Genomic DNA, 19442 nt, shown 5'->3' with positions numbered 1-19442 from the left:
AGGAAATGAAACTTTACATCTTAAAATGCTTCATCTATTTTAATGATATTTTAGAGAAGATCCTAGGATGTGGCTTTTGGTCTGACGTATTCTGTATCAAATATCATGAATGTGATAAAACACTCTAAGGCTTAACACAAACGCCTTTTAAAACAGCTTGGTGTGCAGTTTGGCATTGCTCCTTAGTGCAGAAATTTATGGGATCAGACTCTTGGATTTATTTTTTCTGGTGTTTGTTTTGTTTTTGTATTTTACAGAATGTGCACTGCCATCTGTGGCTGTCTTCCTGCTGGCAAGTCCTTTTCATTCCAAGCAAATAAGATCCTCTAAATTAGACAAAAAGGAAAAAACACAACAGAGTCCATAATTCTGAGAGGTAAATCACGGCAATTGCCTGGCATTCTGTGACCTTTAAATAAACCTTAACTCAGGGCTGGGGGTTACTTTTTCTACCTTGTAACTACTGTTCTAAAAATATTCCTAAGGGCCATATAATGGTTTAGAAACAGGCTGTACTTATTATCAAAGAGGGAAATAACTAGAAGAAAAAAAGATTGGATGTTTCCAATAGAGCAGAATTGTTTTAAATCAAGTCAACTTAAATCATAATGTGTAAGTCTTTTGTTTACCTCATCCCCCTATAAAAATGTGTTCTTAAAGCCCCATGCTAGGCCCTAGCACTTGGGGTGATCTTTCTCTACTGCCCAGTGTTTCCCAAACTCCAATCATGTGAAAATCACCTTCACATTTTTCTTAACATATACTGTAAAATCCAAGTATTATTTATTTACTTATTTTCACAAAATTGGTTAAATTTCTTATTTAAATAAATCTATTGATAAAACTTTACATCCCTACTGAGTAATTCTATTGCCTGTGAGGCACTAACCAGAAGCCTGTTCTCTCTTTATTATAAGGTAAAATACAATCATGGGAGAGGTGTTAAAAGCATGCCAGAACCAAATAGAGACTTTCTTTTTATAAAATCAGAAGGACTGAAAGACAAATGAACAGGAAATGACTTGCTTTGTATGTTACATGAGGCCATGTCTATTTGCTTCCCATAATGGTGACCCCCTATCTAGGCTACATGCTGCACTGCTCCAGAAGCCAGAGACTGCACTACAAATGACATCTGTTATAGTTGTGCAGTGCACAACCTGACCAACATAAATGTCCCTCATTTTAGAAAACACTGATAGAGCCCAAAGGACATTGGAGAGGTAACAAATAGTGTTTGTTATAGAAGTGTAACAGTAGTGTTACAGACGAGAAAAAGAATCTTATTACATAAAGCCAGCATACCTTAGAACCTATTTTCTGTTTTTATCATTTACTATGATCTCAGACAGTAGAAAGACAGGTATGGGAGCAGAAAGATCACAAGACCTATGGGTAGATGTCTGTCTTCAATTCTAACTTCCATTCTAACACCAAGTTCCTGCAAAACAAACATCCTGGTATAGGTACGGATTGAGTAGCCCTGGTTTGCCAAGATCCCTTTAACACTAAGGCCATATGATTACTTACTCTTCACAGCAAGGCACCTGCTGTATTTTCAGAAAAGCACAGCCCTCATTTTAAAGCAGCATCTTTTTCTATCTTTCAGAGTACGTTAGCAGCCAATTCAAAACACAGTAATAATTTGACATCTTCCTCAAATTGAAGTTCCTTCCTGGGGTGCAGCCCCTTCCATAAGGAGGTGCTTTCACTGGAGCCACCAAGTCCTGCCCCACACCGCAAATTTATTGTTCATTTGTTTGTTTCAAGTCTGCTTTCCAGTTGCAAACAGGCAGATCAGTTCTCCTCAAATTTAGGTAAAAACATCTCCTCTGAGTGAGCTTCCTTATAAAATGGCCGGAGAGCCCGGTCTCTTTGCAAGCTTGATGGTACAGCCTTTACTATTTGTGATTTAACCACCTAACGGCTTTATTGTTTTTCATAAACCATGTTTTGGGCAGTATTTGGCTATTCAGTTTTTTCTTTTGGTAACCTTATTTTGAAGCACTTACCAAAGGGACCCTTCTTTTCTTCGGTGAGTGATTCTTGACCTTGGTCACACACTGGACGCTCCTGGGGAGGGGGGTTTACATCACACACACCTGTGTCCCTCCTATCCCCCCCGAGGGTCTGATTTGGTCCGTCAGGGGTTTAGTACTAGATATTGGGATATTTCTTTTTAAAAAATAATCATGAAGACCCTTCAGATGGCTTCCTTTCCCTTTCACTCTCCCAAAGGAAGAGAAGAGTGATCATCAGTGGCAAAAGGCAATTGCAGAGAAGCACCACCAAGAGCCAGCTTCATGCTCAGGAGTGAATGCTGAGCCGCCTCCTCGTGGTTTCCGGTGCTCCACACGTTCAGAGAAACTTCTCTGGTAAGAAAATATAGAAATGGTGCATGGACGTGTTACTAGAAAGGGTTCCTGATCCAAGGGTTCCTGATCCAGACCCCAAGAGAGGGTTCTTGGATCTCACGCAAGATCCAAGAATTTAGGGTGCATCCATAGAGTAAAGTGAAAGCAAGTTTATTAGTGTATTAGTTTGTTTTCACGCTGCTAATAAACACATACCTGAGACTGGGTAATTTATACAGGAAAGAGGTTTAATGGACTCCCAGTTCCACACGGCTGGCGAGGCCTCACAATCATGGTGGAAGGCAAGGAGGAGCAAGTCACGTCTTAACATGGATGGCAGCAGGCAAAGAGAGAGCTTGTGCAGGGAAACTCCCCTTTATAAAACCATCAGATCTTGTGAGACTTATTCACTGTCACGACAATAGCATGGAAAGACCTGCCCCCATGATTCAATTACCTCCCACCAGGTCCCTCCCACAACACGTGGGAATTCAAGATGAGATTTGGGTGGGGACATAGTCAAACTGTATCAGTTAGGAAAGTAAAGGAATAAAAGAATAGGAGGAGCCAAGATGGCTGAATAGGAACAGCTCCAGTCTACAGCTCCCAGCATGAGCGACACAGAAGACGAGTGATTTCTGCATTTCCATCTGAGCTTTGAAGAGAGCAGTGGTTCTCCCAGCACGCAGCTGGAGATCTGAGAACGGGCAGACTGCCTCCTCAAGTGGGTCTCTGACCCCTGATCCCTGAGCAGCCTAACTGGGAGGCACCCCCCAGTAGGGGCAGACTGACACTTCACACGGCTGGGTACTCCTCTGAGACAAAACTTCCAGAGGAACGATCAGATGGCAGCATTCGCAGTTCACGAAAAACCGCTGTTCTGCAAACACCACTGCGGATACCCAGGCAAACAGGGTCTGGAGTGGACCTCTAGCAAATTCCAACAGACCTGCAGCTGAGGGTCCTGTCTGTTAGAAGGAAAACTAACAAACAGAAAGGACATCCACACCAAAAACCCATCTGTACATCACCATCATCAAAGACCAAAAGTAGATAAAACCACAAAGATGGGGAAAAAACAGAGCAGAAAAACCGGAAACTCTAAAAAGCAGAGCACCTCTCCTCCTCCACTATTCACAATTGCAAAGACTTGGAACCAACCCAAATGTCCAACAATGATAGACTGGATTAAGAAAATTTGGCACATATACACCATGGAATACTGTGCAGCCATAAAAAATGATGAGTTCATGTCCTTTGTAGGGACATGGATGAAATTGGAAATCATCATTCTCAGTAAACTATCGCAAGAACAAAAAACCAAACACCGCATATTCTCACTCATAGGTGGGAATTGAACAATGAGATCACATGGACACAGGAAGGGGAACATCACACTCTGGGGACTATTGTGGGGTGGGGGGAGGGGGGAGGGATAGCACTGGGAGATATACCTAATGCTAGATGACGAGTTAGTGGGTGCAGCGCACCAGCATGGCACATGTATACATATGTAACTAACCTGCACATTGTACACATGTACGCTAAAACTTAAAGTATAATAATAAAAAAAAAGGAATAAAAGAATAGCTACGCCATAGAGCAGCCCCAAGGGCTGCTGGTTGCCCATTTTTATGATTATTTCTTGATTATATGCTAAACAAGGGGTGGATCATTCATGCCTCCCCTTTTTAGGCCCTATAGGGTAACTTCCTGACATTGCTATGGCATTTATAAGCTGTCATGGTGCTGATGGGAGTGTAGCAGTGAGGATGACCAGAAGTCAATCTCATTGCCATCTTGGTTTTGATGGTTTTAGCTGGCTTCTTTACTGCAACCAGTTTTCAGTAGGTCTCAGCTTTATTTTACCCAGCCCCTATTCGAGATGGAGTTGCTCTGGTTCAGACACCTCTGACAGAAGTATAGTCTTGACATCAGGGTTTTAAAAAGCTCCCCAGGTAGTTTTAAAGTGCTTCCCAGATTGAGAAGCACTATACAAGATTAGAGCTTTTAAATTGCAGTGGTAAGTCACCTGGGAACCATGCTAAAAAACACGAATGCTGATTTAGTCAGTATGGGGAGGGGCCTGAGATTCTGCATTTCTAAAAAAGCTTCCAGGAGACCCATTGCTGCTTGTTGAGGACTAAACTTCCAACTTCCAAGGCACCAGATGAGATAATCTACTTCCAAATGTCCTCTAGTCAAGCCACGACTCACGAGCTCTCACGTTATTTTCTTCCCGTCCTAACCCTACACAGACTCAAGTACCTCACGTTATTTACAGGTAGAAAGGCGTTTTTGTGTATATACTGTTTTGTTTTTAAATATCTGATAGCAAGGAATCTTATTCTAGTCAAACATGAAATATTACCAGAAAAGTACAAAACCGTAAAGTCCAAATTCAGAATGATGACCTTAGGCTCACGAAACCAGAGTGCAATTGCTGATGTGAGGGATGCAGTTAGAACCCGAGTTGGTATGGAACTCATTTTAAACTGAAGCCACTGGGGATTCAATAGGTGCAGAAAGAAGCCTTCTTGGTGCTTCCTTTATCTGACAAAAAGCAGAGACTTCTGGAAAAATGAGGCTGCCATACCTGCCTCTATACGGGTGGCTTTTACTCCCAGGAAGAAGATCAAGAAACCTACCGTAAGTCCTCTCTCCAGGGAAGTTTCATGGCCATGAATGAGATACAGAGATCACTCAGGCCTGCATGAACAAGCACTATCACAAACTCTTTATCTCTCATTTGTTCTTCTAGAAATCCATGTGGTCCTCCTATAGAGGCCTTTTCCCCCACTGCCTCTTTTCCCTACTAAGCTGGGCATATAAGTTTCTAGCTTTAACTACTTACACTACTTACTGAGTTTCTTCTTTTTCAAGCTCCTATATGCATATAAATAAGGTCCCCCTGCCCACCTGTTAATCTGTCTTTTATCGGCTTAATTTGCAGGCCCCCAGGTACTGAACTTAAGAGGACAGAGGAAAAGTTTTTCCTCCCCGACACTGAGCAACCAGAGGCTGCTGTTAAGTAACCTTCCCTCACTTCTACGTCTGTCCTCTGCCCCTTCCAGCCCCTCAGCCCACATTGTCGCTCATGTTCCTATTCACCTAAAAGAAGAGGAAAATCATATTATTTAAATAAACCCCTGCCTTATAGTTTGTAAACTGTTTTCTGTCGTTTTTTGTTTTGTTTTGAGACAGAGTCTTGCAGTGCCACCATCTCAGCTCAGTGCAACCTCCGCCTCCCAAGTTCAAGCGACTCTCCTGCCTCAGCCTCCGGAGTAGCTGGGATTACAGGCGTGTGCCACCACGCCCAGCTAATTTTTGTATTTTTAGTAGAGACGGGCTTTCACCATGTTGGTCAGGCTGGTCTCGAACTCCTGACCTCGTGATCCACCCACCTCAGCCTCCCAAAATGCTGGGATTACAGATGTGAGCCACCAAGCCTGGTCAACTGTTTTCTGTCCTTGTAATTGGTATAATGACAATTGCATTAATACTTCATCTGCTGGACACTGGGTAAGAACTCTGCAAGTGTAAGTGGAAATTTTTCTGCAAATGGATCTCATGTTACATAGCACAGGCCTACCATAATATCAGAATTACAGAATTTGGATTTGAACATCAAATACTAACAGATATGTTCCCTATATACATTTTCATAAATCAATCAAAAGAATCCTGTAATCCTAGCACTCTGTAATCCTAGCACTTTGGGAGGCCTAGGCGGGTGGATCACCTGAGGTTAGGAGTCCAAGATCAGTCTGGCCAACATGGTGAAATCCTGTCTCTACAAAAATACAAAAATTAAGTGGGCATGATGGCGGGTGCCTGTAATCCCAGCTACTCAAGAGGCTGAGGCAGGAGAATCGCTTAAACCCAGGAGGCGGAGGTTGCAATGGTGCCATTGTACTCCAGCATGGGCAACTGGGTGAGACTCTGTCTCCAAAAAAAAAAACTGTCACACACAAAGCATGATTTTTTTAAAGTAAAGGAACAAAAACTCTTTGGTCCCTACAGTCATATCTCACAGATCTTAACAAACAAGTTCCTAATTAAGTAATAATACATAAAACTCATATTGGCCCAAGGTAGGATCTAGATGTTTTAGAAACTAGTCTCTTGGCCCTGACTCAGACCACAGGTGCTCACAGCCTCAGGCAGTGGGTCCCTTTGACAGCGGAAGGACTCCTGCCTTGCAAAGATCATTCATGGTATTTGTCTACTCGGGCATTTGGAGGAATTTATCTGAGAGATCTCTGTTCCTCTGTGGCCCTGACATGTCTTTTCTCCTCTTGTATTTTCACTCTTACTTTTCTTCTTTCAGCTTTAGGAATGCTTTCCTTTGTTCAAGCCAGCCCGCCGTGTAATCTTGACAACATTCATAAAAGGGAATTCTTCATACGTGCCCTTAGCACACAGCGCCCCGCGTCAAGTTCTAGGAATCCATGTGTGAGGAGCAAAGAGGATTGTTTCGTCTGTAAATGGGTTATTCTGACAACAGGGCAATTTTGGCTTCTCTCTAAGCTTCACAAAGCTTTGCAGCACAGCCCTGGCAAGGAATCACGATGACATTAGCTGCACTGAAGCCACACACTCCATGTGCAGGGCCGGAACATGATTAAAGCAATCAAATGCACAAAGTTTAGAGAATGAACTGTTACAAATTACAAGTTTGCAGGGGAGAGGATTTGGAAGTCTTTACTCAACGTTCAAGCATTATAGCAAATTGTGTCTAATATAATAATAACCATGATTATTATTATTGTAGCTAAACTTTGTAACACTTGCTACATGCTTGTGATAAAACACGTCAGATTTAAACACATCACTTTAAATAGAATTCCATGAGTTAGGTCTTATCTCCATTTAGGAAGTGGGGAAACTGAGGAATGAGGTTATGAAAACTGCCCAAGGTTAATCTGCTGGTGAGAGGCAGTGATGGTGCTGGAATCCAGGCCTCCTAGCTGTTGCTTCCTGCCTCTTCTTCCTGTTTTTAGCATCAGCAACATCACATGTTGCCTGGAGACCCATTGAATGTTGGATTTGGAGGTCACTTAGAGGTTACACTCCCCTCCCCTTCTTCACCTTATGGGTGAAAAAGCAGAGGCTTGGGCAGGTCACTTGAGTTGCCCAATGCCAATTTAGGTGGAGCTAGGAGTATGACCTAAGTCTCCTGAGATACAGCTTAATAGGCTGTCTGCCACCCAGGGTTATGTGTATACTCTTTTCATCCAATTAATTTTTCAGCCAACAGCTACATCCTTTCATTTGAGCCCTGTGCTTTCAAATTACATGTCTTCCCACTCAAAGAAGTGGGACTAAATCCACAGAGTTTTGCAAGCTTAAAGGCACCTCTGAAAGATCTGGAAGCCACCAGTATTATTCATATAAATACAGAGACAGGAGATGGATCTCTATATTGCTTTAGGTAAATCTCTTCTTAAATTAAAACACAGACTGTGTTACAGCAAGTCATTGAGAGTCATAAGAGGCAAAAGTGAGACAGCGAATTGATCAAATCACCCACAGTCATGGCGCAGACATCATCAGTTTAGGCAAGTCATCATTTAACCTAATTGAAGAGTTAATAGTTCCTACATTCTTTACTTTCGACTTATTTATTTCTGGCCCTGAGTATTTCAGATGTGCTAAGTGCTGCCCTGAGAACTCCGTACTCACAACGTTCCTTTGCCCTTTCTTAATCCTCCAATGACATTACCAGTGAGGTTCTGTTATTAAATCCATTCCATAGTCCCAAGAGACTGAGGTTTAAAGAAATGAAGCAACCTGCCTGAGGTTGCTGAAGACTTTACCTGAATCCAGGTGATCCAGGTGCCAGGGGTCGGTGGCGGACGACATGGGGGAGAGGGTCAGCGGCGAGGCCCCGCAGTTGGACTCCACCAGCTCGCCCTGGATGTGGACGTGAGCCGAGGCGTTTGTCTGCCTCAAGGCGGCCTTGAGAGGGGCGATCTGGTTGAACTGGACTCTGGAGAGGCAACCAGTGAATCCTGGGGTGTTGTATTTGTGAATCTCTTGGTCAATTTTCCCTGTTTCTAAAAGAAAAAAAGAAATGAAAATGTTACTCGACTCACCATAGTCCAGCTGTACAACATACCTGTCTTTGAATGCTTGTGTCCAAAGCTTACCTTTAGGTTTCAGTTTAAGATGTTACATTGTTTTGGATGAAATATTAATGAGTCGATAAGACTTAGGGCTGCATACTTGACTTTAAAGGAACCTTGTGTTAACAGAGAATACGGTAGGGTGAAAATAAGACTGTATGTGATAAAATACATTTCTCAGTACCTTCTGGCTACTTCAGCCGCTGCCAAAACTCACAACAGTGACCTGGTTCTGATTGATTTTTCTCCTTATCTTTTCTGATGCTTCCCTGACCCTCTTAACAAATTGAACAAAGCAGCCCTGCTCTGCCCTCCTGGCAAAATATGGTTCTGTTTTATATCTCTTACTTATTTTCTTCTTCAGAATTCTTTAAAAAAAAAAAAAAAAAGAACAAGAATTCTAGTAGCCTGTACGCGAACATCTCCTTTCTTCAAAATCCAATCCCCTTGGAATTCTGAGATTTACAGAATCCCCGCTAGTGTCTGATGGAGGTTTGGGCAGTCAGGAAACTTTCCCAACCCAATCGATCACAAACAACACATGCCTTGGTGAATCTCACCATCTCCCCACTACCTGTAGGCTCAACATCTTCCCAAACTCAGCTCAGAGGTGAGACTGAGTAGAGGCATTTCCAAGGTACCAAGTGCAATGTACCCACACATTGTTATACCAGTTAAATCAATGGCCCTCTGTTCCAAGTTTTAGAAACTAACAGAAACAAATGTTGAAAGAGTCCTTAAATGCTTAAGAGCTCTTAGCTAGTGGGCCAGGCGGACTGACCTCAGAGCCTTTTAACCACTACTGGGAACTGTGTGAGAAAGATAATTCCTGTGGCAGCGCTGCCATTGCTCTGAGCAAGTGCTGCATCAACCCCTCATGTCCCTGCCGACTCCCTGGGCTCACACAAAGATTCTTTTGCCTGCTGAGGCAGGGTGCTGTGGGGGACATGGATAAAGTGCCTTGTTCTTCTCCAGCATCTCTCTACGCTTGCTTGCCCTTTGCTGAAGCCGTTCTGTTATCTATTGTGAACCAGTGTTAGTCTTGTCTCCTCTTTTAGAGAGCTGGGTAGAAAACTTGTGACTCCCGCTCCATTTCATAGGGTCCCTGACAGTTTTCGCAACTTTGAGGAGGACAGGTTTCCCTATGACACCACGGAAAATCAATTGTTTCAAAGCCGTATCTGTCTGCGGGGTCTCAATTTAACATGGAGTCCACACTTCTAAAAGAGCTGTCTTCCCCTTGGTATCTCCCTCTGAGGTGGCCTCCAGGGAGGGAGCCTGGGGCATGGGGTTCCAATGGTGGAGCAGTGAGAGAAACCACGGGTGGCAGCAGAGGCTCCCGGGCCCAGGCCTGTGGGGCTGTGAGCATTGGCAGAAGCGTCCACTCAGCAGCCAGAAGCTGGGGCTGGATGGCAGGAATGAGCCCTGGCAAATGGCCTGCTCTCACTTCTCCATTCTCTTTGGGCCTCTTTCACTCTCTTCTTTAGCTTTCTTCTTTCTGTGCCTTCTCCCTAATGGGGAAAATTCCCAGTGTTTCAACTGTTGTTTCTTTCCTGTAAGGCAGCAGGGTCACAAAAAGGAGGATTCTGATACCCTGGAGAACAGAACCAGTATTTCCAAAACCGGAGTGTGTTCCACATTTAGTTGATGTGCCTCTTTCCTAGAGACCCTTGGCTGGGACCAATTCCCCTGGGGGGGCCAATGTGCAGTAAGTAGATGCTCTGGAGTTTGCAGGACCTGATGGTTCCAACTCAGGGCCATGTGATAATAATATTGATACAATGGTAGAGAAAGGTGGCAGAGAAAATCTAGGCAGAAAGGGGCGGGTCCCTGTCAAACCCTCACCCTCAAGCCAGAAACTGCAGCCCAAAGTGAGAACTTATATCCCCGTTTTCCAGCTCAAATGTTGCCTTTTCCAAAACCACCCATGGCCCTGCCCCCCGACATCCTGTGCCTATAAAAACCCCATACTCAGCTGGCAGAGAGAAGAGAAGCAGCTGGACGTTGGTGACTATGGTTAGACATTGGAGAGAAGCGGCTTCACTTCAGAGGGACAGCTTGACACGTTAACATCAGAGAAGAATCTGGCCAGAGATGGCTGGACTTCAGGAGAAGATTACCTTCCCTCTCCATCCCCTTTTCAACTTCCCTTCCTGCTGAGAGCCACTTTCATCAGCAATAAAAATCCCCTACATTTGTCATCCTTCAATTTGTGTGATGTCATTTCTCCTGGATGCGGGACAAGAGCTTGGGTGCTGCTAGTGTGGCTACAAAAGGCTGTCACACTTGCCCTTTGTCCTCACTGGCAGAAGGCAGCCAGCTTACGTGAAAAGCCACTGAGCTGTTGATACTTAGGCCGTCTGGGGACAGCAGAACTAAAAGCACTGTAACATGCCCTCTGGGGCTTCAGGGGTTGCAGGCACCACCCCTAGATGCTGCCACGGAGCCTGCACAGAGTTCACTCCTGTTGGCGCTCAAAAGCGCTCACCCTGGCTCCTGCACCCACTCGCCCGCGTGCTTACCCCTGCAAGGGGTGGAGCACAGTGGGTCCAAGTGAGTGGAGTTTGCTCCTGGCAGTACCTAAGTGGCTGGCTGGTTCAGCATTCATGCACTCCAGTTCCTGCCTCATTCGCGTGCATGCTTCCTCCCATGAGGAGTTGAAAGCTGTGGGCTGGGTAATTGAGGGCACCCCTGTTGCAAGTCCCACAGAGGGGTCAGGGAAATATCCTGCTTCAATATTAGAGCACAGACCAAGGGCAGTACATGATGGGGGCACTGTGCTTAGTACTTATTATGCAGTATCCCAGTAAGTCTCCTGGCAACCCTCTGAGCTAAATAGGATTGCCCCCAAGTGACAGATGCGGAAAATGAGGCTTAGAGAAGTTAAGGCTTTGCCAATGAATAAAAATTTATGTTTCATAAAAAAAAAAAAGTCAAATATTTTGCATCAGTCTCAATTTCTCTTTGAAAAATAGACTATATTGTTTTATATTCATGTAGACTTGGTATTTCTAGTCAGGGACCCCATAGAAATGGTAGAGTGAGGTTTTCAGAAAAAATGTAAATGGTTGTTAAAACTGCTTTGAGATTGTGTTTTATTAGAGGCTGAGCCAACAATTTGATTTTCAAAAATGTGGTGAACTGATGTCAAATCTTCATTAGCATCATTTAAAGCACCAGAAAGTTACAGAAATGCCTGTCTGGAATAAGATTCCATATTTCTTAAGAACATCTACAAATGACAGTATAGCTGTCACTTTTTTGAATTTATTACAAGTAAAGTATGTTACTCTATAATTGATTAGACTGGTCTCTACTGAAATCAAATATTAAAATATCATTTACTGTAAGAAACAACGTTCTGCCTGGAGGTGTCTTGGGTAAGGTGTTATTTGTGGGGGAAACTTGTTTTAAAAATGCAAAATTTAGAAATGCAGTACAATCACTTTAAAATCAGATTCTCAAGTGGCAATCAGTACGTTAATGTCTTATATTCATAACGATATGGATTACAGAAAATAGTTCACTTAAAACACTGACACAATTCCGGGTAATATGTTAAAATGAAATGCTCATGACAGTCCTTTTAAGGAAATGCAGCAACTCCATTTGCGATGCATTAGCATGCTTTCCCGCTCCTTGTTCAGTTACTGAATGCCAAGTGAGAGGCGGGAGTGTTGTGAGAAATGAGAGAAAAGGGCACCTGAGCAGGAAACACGGGGAGAATAAAGCCAGCTCCACAGAGGACAGAGCTGTGCTTGGGGCCTCCCTCGTGTACATGCTCGAGCTCCTTTTCAGCGATTGGATAAGCATTTATTTATTTGGACAGGGATTTATTTATTTATTATTTATGAGACAGGGTCTTACTCTGTCATCCAGGCTGGAGTGCAAGGCACAATCTCAGCTCACTGCAGCCTCAATCTCCCGGGCTCAAGCAATCCTCCCACCTCAGCCTCTTGAGTAGCTGGAACCACACTCGTGTGCTACCATGACCGACTAATTTTTTTTTTTTAGTATTTTTTTGTAGAGGCAGGGTTTTGTCATGTTACCCAGGTTGGTCCCAAACTCCTAGGCTCAAGTGATCCACCCACCTCGGCCTCCCAGAGTGCTGGGATTACAGGCATGAGCCACTGTGCCCAGCCTGGATAAGCATTTAGATGTGTCTTCTCAAAGGAGATTTCTTCTTTTCCTTTGAGATTATTTAAATGCACCTATATCTTCTTCTTGTGTATTCCATGGGATCTATTCACCCGATGATTTTTGTTAGGTTTTATATCTTATAGTTTTCTATCAGTGTTCCTTTTTGGGGAGGGCGATGTGATATTATGAGATACAAAGAATCACTGTCAACTTCATTTTCTACTTTTTATGAAACAGGCAGAAGATTTTAGGGCATCAGTGAAACTTAATTTAAGACTTTTGATAAGTATGTACTGTGTGCTCCCCAGTGTGCTAGGGATTGTGGAAGTCACCCTTCATAGAATCTGTGGGGTCAACACAGATGGCCAAACCTGGTTCCAGCCCTGACACAGCATACGGTTGCTCTGCAGAGACTGTAGTACAACTGGCCCCAAAGCACTGCCTACCATTCTGTTCCCTCCCTCTGTTCTGGAGTGAAGTATGTCGCGCTGGTGGCACTGGGGGTCTTTAGGTAATTCACAGACTGGGAGCTAAATAACATCCAGTCTTATTCCTTCCCCGATTCCCTTTCAATTTCTCAGAGTCTCAGGCCGGCTCAGTGTGGGGCTGGACTATCTTTATTATCGTGCCAATACTTGCTATTTTCCCTTTTCAACAAAGAGAGGTCAGACCTCAGACCTGGATGCTTCGGTGGGCAACAGTGCTGAGTTTCATTATATTTTTATATTACGTATTTTTAGCACCACCGTATCGTGACAGCAAGCGGTACTGGCATTTCATTTCATGGTAGTATTGCAAAATTTCTCTTTAACATAAACTTTTTAACATAAATTTATTTAAGTAAAAATAGTGAGTCCGTTTAAAGGAAAATGTTAAGTAAACAACAGTAAAGGAGGCCACTAGAAATGGTAAAAATGTCATCAGAAATGGCAAAAATCATGACATTGGTCCTCAAATGACTCTTGTTTGGGGAACATTGTTGTGGAGGAGTTTGACGTCTCTCTAAGTCCCTGGATGTTCTGCCTTAGAGCCTCTGTACTATTCAGGTGTAATCCACCCTCTCCCCTCACACTTAGTACCAGTCACTATCCAACACTTTAGAACACCAGAGACCCCCGCTGAGTGGGGCTTCCTCCTGGATTCTGCTCCCGGCTCTACCTAACTGGACCAGGTGTGTTCCTGCTCTCTTCGGATGGGCCAGAGGCCTGCAACTGTGCCTTTCCTAGAATTAAAGTTTTCTTGACAGCTGGGACTAAATGTCACTTCTCTTTGTGTTCCCCCAAAATAATGCCTTGGACAAAGTAATCACCAGTGACTGTAGGAATGAATATACAGATGCTTTTCAACTTATAATGGGGTTAGCCCCCCATACACCCATTGTAAGGTGGAAATATTGTAAATCAAAGATGCATTAAATACACGTAACCTACTGAACATCATAGCATAGCCCAGCCTACCTTAAACATACTCAGAACACTTATATTAGTCTACGGTTCAGTAAAGTCATCTAACACAACACCTATTTTATAATAAAGTGTTGAAAGTGGAAAACAGAATGGTTGTATGGGTATTCAAAGTACGGTTTCTACTGAACGCATATCACTTTTGAACCATGGTAAAGTTGAAAACTTCTAAGTGGAACCATAAGTCAGGGACGGTCTATGACTGAAACCATCTATTCAGCAGTCTGTCATTCATAGTTTGGTGTGTGGGAGGGGATCAAGTACTATGGAAATTAGAACAATCATAGTTAGCTATAGTCAAAGTTTGTTTTTCAGCTTCATAGGGTAAACAGGTGCAGAACATAACCAGGAAAGAGGAGGGGGAGGTCTTCAGCGTATTCAGGAATTCAGCAGTGTATTCAGAACCAGTAGATCATTATATGTTATTTCTAGCAGTACTATTACCTGAAAATCTGTCCGTCTCATTAAAAATGGACTCGTCTTTCAAAACGTTGTTGTATTGCTCTAAAACTGACACCCAGAGGAACTGATAAATGTCTCTTCTATGAAGGAAGCCAGGACTTAACACTGAACACTCACTACTGTATAAACCCTCCACAGGCCTCACACATAGAACAGTGGTTCGACGGTACCTTGTGGAATAAGTAGAAAGTCGGTTTGAAATCACTGCCTGGGTGGTTTTAAATACTCCTTGGAAAATCAGACTGAAGTACAATAGGTGAGTGGTCACCTGATGTACACTTGAAAACATGGCCAGGCGCTGCCGGGCCAGCACCTGAAGCTCCCAGTGGCTCCCAGTGTCAGGGCTGGGCATCTGGGCCTCTTGGAGAGAGAGAAATAGAATTTGCATTGATCGGGTAGGATTTCGTTTTTCCATTTTAGTCCCATTTGGCCGTAGGTGAATGAACGGGAGTCTAAATGGTTAGTGGAATAAATCAATGGGAAGTAACCATAACAACAACAAAAAGCCAAGAGCACTCATCTAAAAAAAGCAACATAAAATCCGATAAGCCTCATTCCTCAGTTCGAACGTGATCAAATGGTAAACATCATGCAGGGCATGGAAATGCTGGCATCTAGGTTCCCTGTCAGCTCCTGCTGTAACAGACTGCAGTTTTTGATCAGCAATGTCTTGCTCATCAGCTGCCTTTCCAAAGATGCACAGCCAGAATTAAATCTGGATCCATAATTGATGTATACGATTATGTACTATGACATTTTATTCATCCCTTAAATAAAGACATGAATGAAATTTCATTGTATTTATTAGATGCTTTTCTCTCTTATGAAGAAATATGCAGGACTAAAATATGCAGGTGTAATTTAAATAGTTCTTGACCTATGAAATGCACCAACTCAATTATGCAGAGGCAGAATGCTGGGAGAAGCAGGATCATTTTTCCTTCTACTGTCTCTACCACATTTTGAATTTTAATTATTTTTAGAGACAGGGTCTCACTGTCAGCCAGGCAGGAATGCAGCGGTGTGATCATAGGCCTCGCTGTACTCTTGAACCCCTGGGCTCAAGTGATCCTTTCACCTTAGCCTCCTAAGTACCTGGGACTACAGGCACACACCACCACGACTGGCTTGTTTTTAAAAATTTTCTGTAGATACAGGGTCTCATTAGGTTGCCCAGGCTGGTCTCGAACTCCTGGCTTCAAGCAATCCTATCCCCCTCAGCCTCCCAAAGTGCTGGGGTTATAGATGGGAGCCACTGCACCTGGCCTCTGCTGCATTTTAACTCATAAATCTTTTTCTAAGGACTGATTAAAAAAACTGGATTTTTTCTTTCCAGAGTCAACAATAAAAAGAAATGTCTTCATAGAGCCCACTACACTATTTTGCAAAAAGATGAAGTATTACATTTTTATTTGTATCAATTTATCACAGCTCCTGAGCTTTTGGGGATACTAAATAGGTTGAAATTGTCACTCACATTTCTTTTTTTCTTTTTTTTTTGAGACAGAGTCTTGCTCTGTTACCCAGGCTGGAGTGCAGTGGCGCAATCTCGGCTCACTGCAACCTCCACCTCCCGGGTTCAAGCAATTCTCTGCATCAGCCTCCCGAATAGCTGAGATTACAGGCGCCTGCCACCATGTCTGGCGAATTTTTTTTTTTTTTTTGTATTTTTAGTAGAGAGGGGGTTTCACCATCTTGGCCAGGTTGGTCTTGAACTCCTGACCTCGTGATCCACCTGCCTCGGCCTCCCAAAGTGTTGGGCCTGGTGTCATTCACATTTCTAAAATCTAGACTGAAAAAAAAAAAACGTATGATTGCTAGTTAATCTTAGAATATAGTTGTAATGGCCGGGCATGGGGGCTCACGCCTGTAATCCCAGCACTTTGGGAGGCCGAGGCAGGTGGATCACGAGGTCAGGAGTTTGAGACCAGCCTGGCCAACATGGTGAAACCCCATCTCTACTAAAGATACAAAAAATTAGCTGGGCGTGGTGGTGGACGCCTGTAATCCCAGCTACTCGGGAGGCTGAGGCAGGAGAATCACTTGAACCTGGGAGGCAGAGGTTGCAGTGAGCCAAGATCACGGCATTGCACTCAAGCCTGGCCAAAAGGGCGAGACTCTGTCTCAAAAAAAATTGTATATATATAATATACTATATATATATATAAATATATATAATATACTATATATATAAATATATATAATATACTATATATAAATATATATATTTATATTTTATATTTATAGTTTATATATTTATATAGTTGTATATATACATATATGTAACTATATATAGTTGTGTATATATATTTATATATAGTATATGTATTTAGTATATATAGTATATATATTTATATATAGTTGTATATATACATATATGTAACTATATATAGTTTTATACATAGTATCATATACATATATACATAACTATACATATATATAGTTGTAATTACACAGTACCAAAAACATTGACACAAAAGAATTTATGATCCCTTAAATGTTTCCCAAACACCAGACATTTGGAATGGGTAGGAGCACACATCTGATACGTGAATTTTCCACTTCTTTCCTGGATGTTTCAAGTTGTCAGATGTAAGATAGAAAGCCTGGAAGGTGCTGGTGTCCCATTCCTCAGCCTCAGGTGCCCTGTCACATGGCATGATTTTTTAGGGCTAAGAATAACAAGCTCTGCTGAAAGTAACAAGACCTTTCAGAATAATGGATGTACCTGTCACTCAAACCACAGAGCTGGGTGCTGTGATTTACTTCATGGGAAATCAGGTCTGCTTTGACTTCTTCGAATCCCAGTAAATTGAAGCTATATGTCCTGGCTATTTGCTGCTGGGAAACAGAACGCTAATGTGCGTCCTGAGTTTCTCATGAGCTGGGAATGAACAGACCTGCTTCTTACTCATTGGAATGCTTCCACTTTTGCATTTTAACTTGGTAGCAGCAGAAATAGAATCCTGTGTACGAAATTACCAACTGAAATGTAGTACAGAAAAATAATTTATCTCTGTGTGTGCTCCGCTTCTGCTAAAATGTTTTTTTGGCTTTGGAGAACCACATTAAACTCTAGCCAACACCATAAAAAAAAAAAAATGAGCTTCAGTTTTCAAGCTTTTCCTTAATTCCTCTCCAAGCCACTGGTAGGTATGCCGGCCAAGACTAGCAGAGGGTCATTTGAAACTAACTCTGGACAGCAGGAGAATTTGGGACAATGGGGAAAAAAGGGTAGAAAGATGTTGACCTCACACATTTCACCAGCAGCATAACAAAGTGTAGGCTAGGAAAAGTGTGTTAGCAAATTTTTGTATTTCCAGATAATGTCAAGTTGAATGATTCAGTAAAACAGAAAGTAGTTCACTTTTTATTTTTCTTCCTTTGTTCTCAATTGTATTATAATTCCTATCCCAGAAGGCCTCTAAAGCTATCTTACCCAAGAGAAAAAAAAAAAAAATCCTTTGAGGACTAAGATCGCATGAATGCATAAACATCACGAAATGGACCTGAGGTAGGGATTGAAAGCGATGGTTTCCCCAGGGCCATGAGCCAGTCAAGCACACGAAGAAACTGAGGGGGAGAACTGTTTCTGGAAAGTGTACTGGATGGTTCCCTTAACTGACGCTCCATGTCACATAATTAACACAAGAAAAAATTAGAATCTCGGGACCTTGCCATATAAAATGATGTTCAGAAAACAGAGCCTAATGCTTTGAGGCTGAACTTGAAGCTCCAGTGGATCATCACAAAATTTAAACCATACGATCGCAACCACCCTGGATGCCACCAAGGGACACAGTCCGGAGACCCACTGGGAGGCCTTTGGATACTTCTTCCTGTCAACACCTATTCTCACTGCTGAACCCCTAAAGCCAGTTCCTTTATTTTCAGATTGGGGTAATAGCCTCCTAGGTGGGAGAGCACTGAGAGAGGCCATCTAAATTTCAGCAAAGCATTTTAGTAAGTTTCTCATGACATTTTTGTGGTCAAGACAAATAGATATGGTCTCATTGTAATATGTTTGAGTAGTACAGTCAGGCACCACATAATGATGCTTTGGTCAAGGATGAACCACATGTAGGAGGGTGGTCCCAGGAGATTATAATGGAGCTGAAATTTTTCTATTGCCTGGCATTTATCATAATGTGCTTTTTACCATTATTTTAGAGTATACTTCTTTTTTGTTGTTGTTGTTTTTGGAGACTGAGTCTCGCTCTGTCGTCCAGGCTGGAGTGCAGTGGCACAATCTGAGCTACCACAACTTCCACCTACCGGGTTCAAGCGATTCTTGTGCCTCAGCCTCCCAAGTAGCTGGGATTATAGGCGCCCGCCACCACACCTGGCTAATTTTTGTATTTTTAGTAGAGATGGGGTTTCACCACGTTGGCCAGGCTGGTCTCGAACTCTTGACCTCATGATCTGCTTGCCTCAGCCTCCCAAAGTGCTGGGATTACAGGTGTGAGCCACTGCACCCGGCCTACTTTATTTTTTTATTTTTTATTTTTAAAAAGGGTAACTGTACAACAGCCTCAGGCAGGTCCTTCAGGAGCTATTCCAGAAGAAGGCATTGTTATCATAGGAGATGACAGCTCCATGTGTGTCACTGCCCCTGAAGACCTCCCAGTGTGACAAGGTGTGCAGGTGGAAGACAGTGGTATTGATGATCCTCACCCTGTGGAGGCCAAAGCAAATGTGTGCATTTGTGTCTTAGTTTTCAATAAAAAAGTCTTAAAAGTTAAAAACGAATTTTTAAATAGCAAAATCTTATAGAATACGGATATAAAAAGAAATAGTTTTTACAGCTGTATAATGTGTTTGTGTTTTAATCTAAGTGTTAGACAAAAATACGAAAAAGTGAAAAAGTTTGAAAACATTAAGAAGTCTATAAAGTT

General features: G+C 42.7%; 1 protein-coding gene, 1 long non-coding RNA gene and 1 other non-coding gene across 5 annotated transcripts in view; 1 reads left to right on the top strand and 2 right to left on the bottom strand.

Annotated features, from left to right (window-relative positions):
* The window catches only part of LOC109027818 (uncharacterized), a 52190-nt gene extending 46675 nt beyond the window's left edge, over positions 1-5515 (top strand). For 2 of the 3 annotated variants that reach the window (XR_008681295.1, XR_002006897.2), the window contains exons 3-5: positions 258-376; positions 2239-2375; positions 5308-5515. This is a non-coding gene — a long non-coding RNA (uncharacterized lncRNA). Of the gene's footprint in view, positions 1-257; positions 377-1609; positions 1818-2238; positions 2376-5307 lie in introns of all 3 variants that reach the window. The other variant, XR_008681294.1, reaches the window with a different exon arrangement.
* The window catches only part of CNTNAP2 (contactin associated protein 2), a 2292243-nt gene that overhangs the window by 30969 nt on the left and 2241832 nt on the right, over positions 1-19442 (bottom strand). The window contains exon 22 of the mRNA XM_019031540.4: positions 8174-8413. Coding sequence (XP_018887085.3) covers positions 8174-8413 — 240 coding nt within the window. The remainder of the gene's footprint in view (positions 1-8173; positions 8414-19442) is intronic.
* Positions 2199-2413, bottom strand: LOC115935533 (small nucleolar RNA U3). The gene has a single exon (XR_004071143.1). It is a non-coding gene; the product is annotated as a small nucleolar RNA U3 (small nucleolar RNA).

The sequence above is a fragment of the Gorilla gorilla genome, chromosome 6 (assembly GCF_029281585.2).
Source record: "Gorilla gorilla gorilla isolate KB3781 chromosome 6, NHGRI_mGorGor1-v2.1_pri, whole genome shotgun sequence".
Taxonomy (NCBI): Eukaryota; Metazoa; Chordata; class Mammalia; order Primates; family Hominidae; genus Gorilla; species Gorilla gorilla.
The sequence above is the reverse complement of the archived record's forward strand: the minus strand, read 5'-3'. Positions and strand labels throughout refer to the sequence as shown.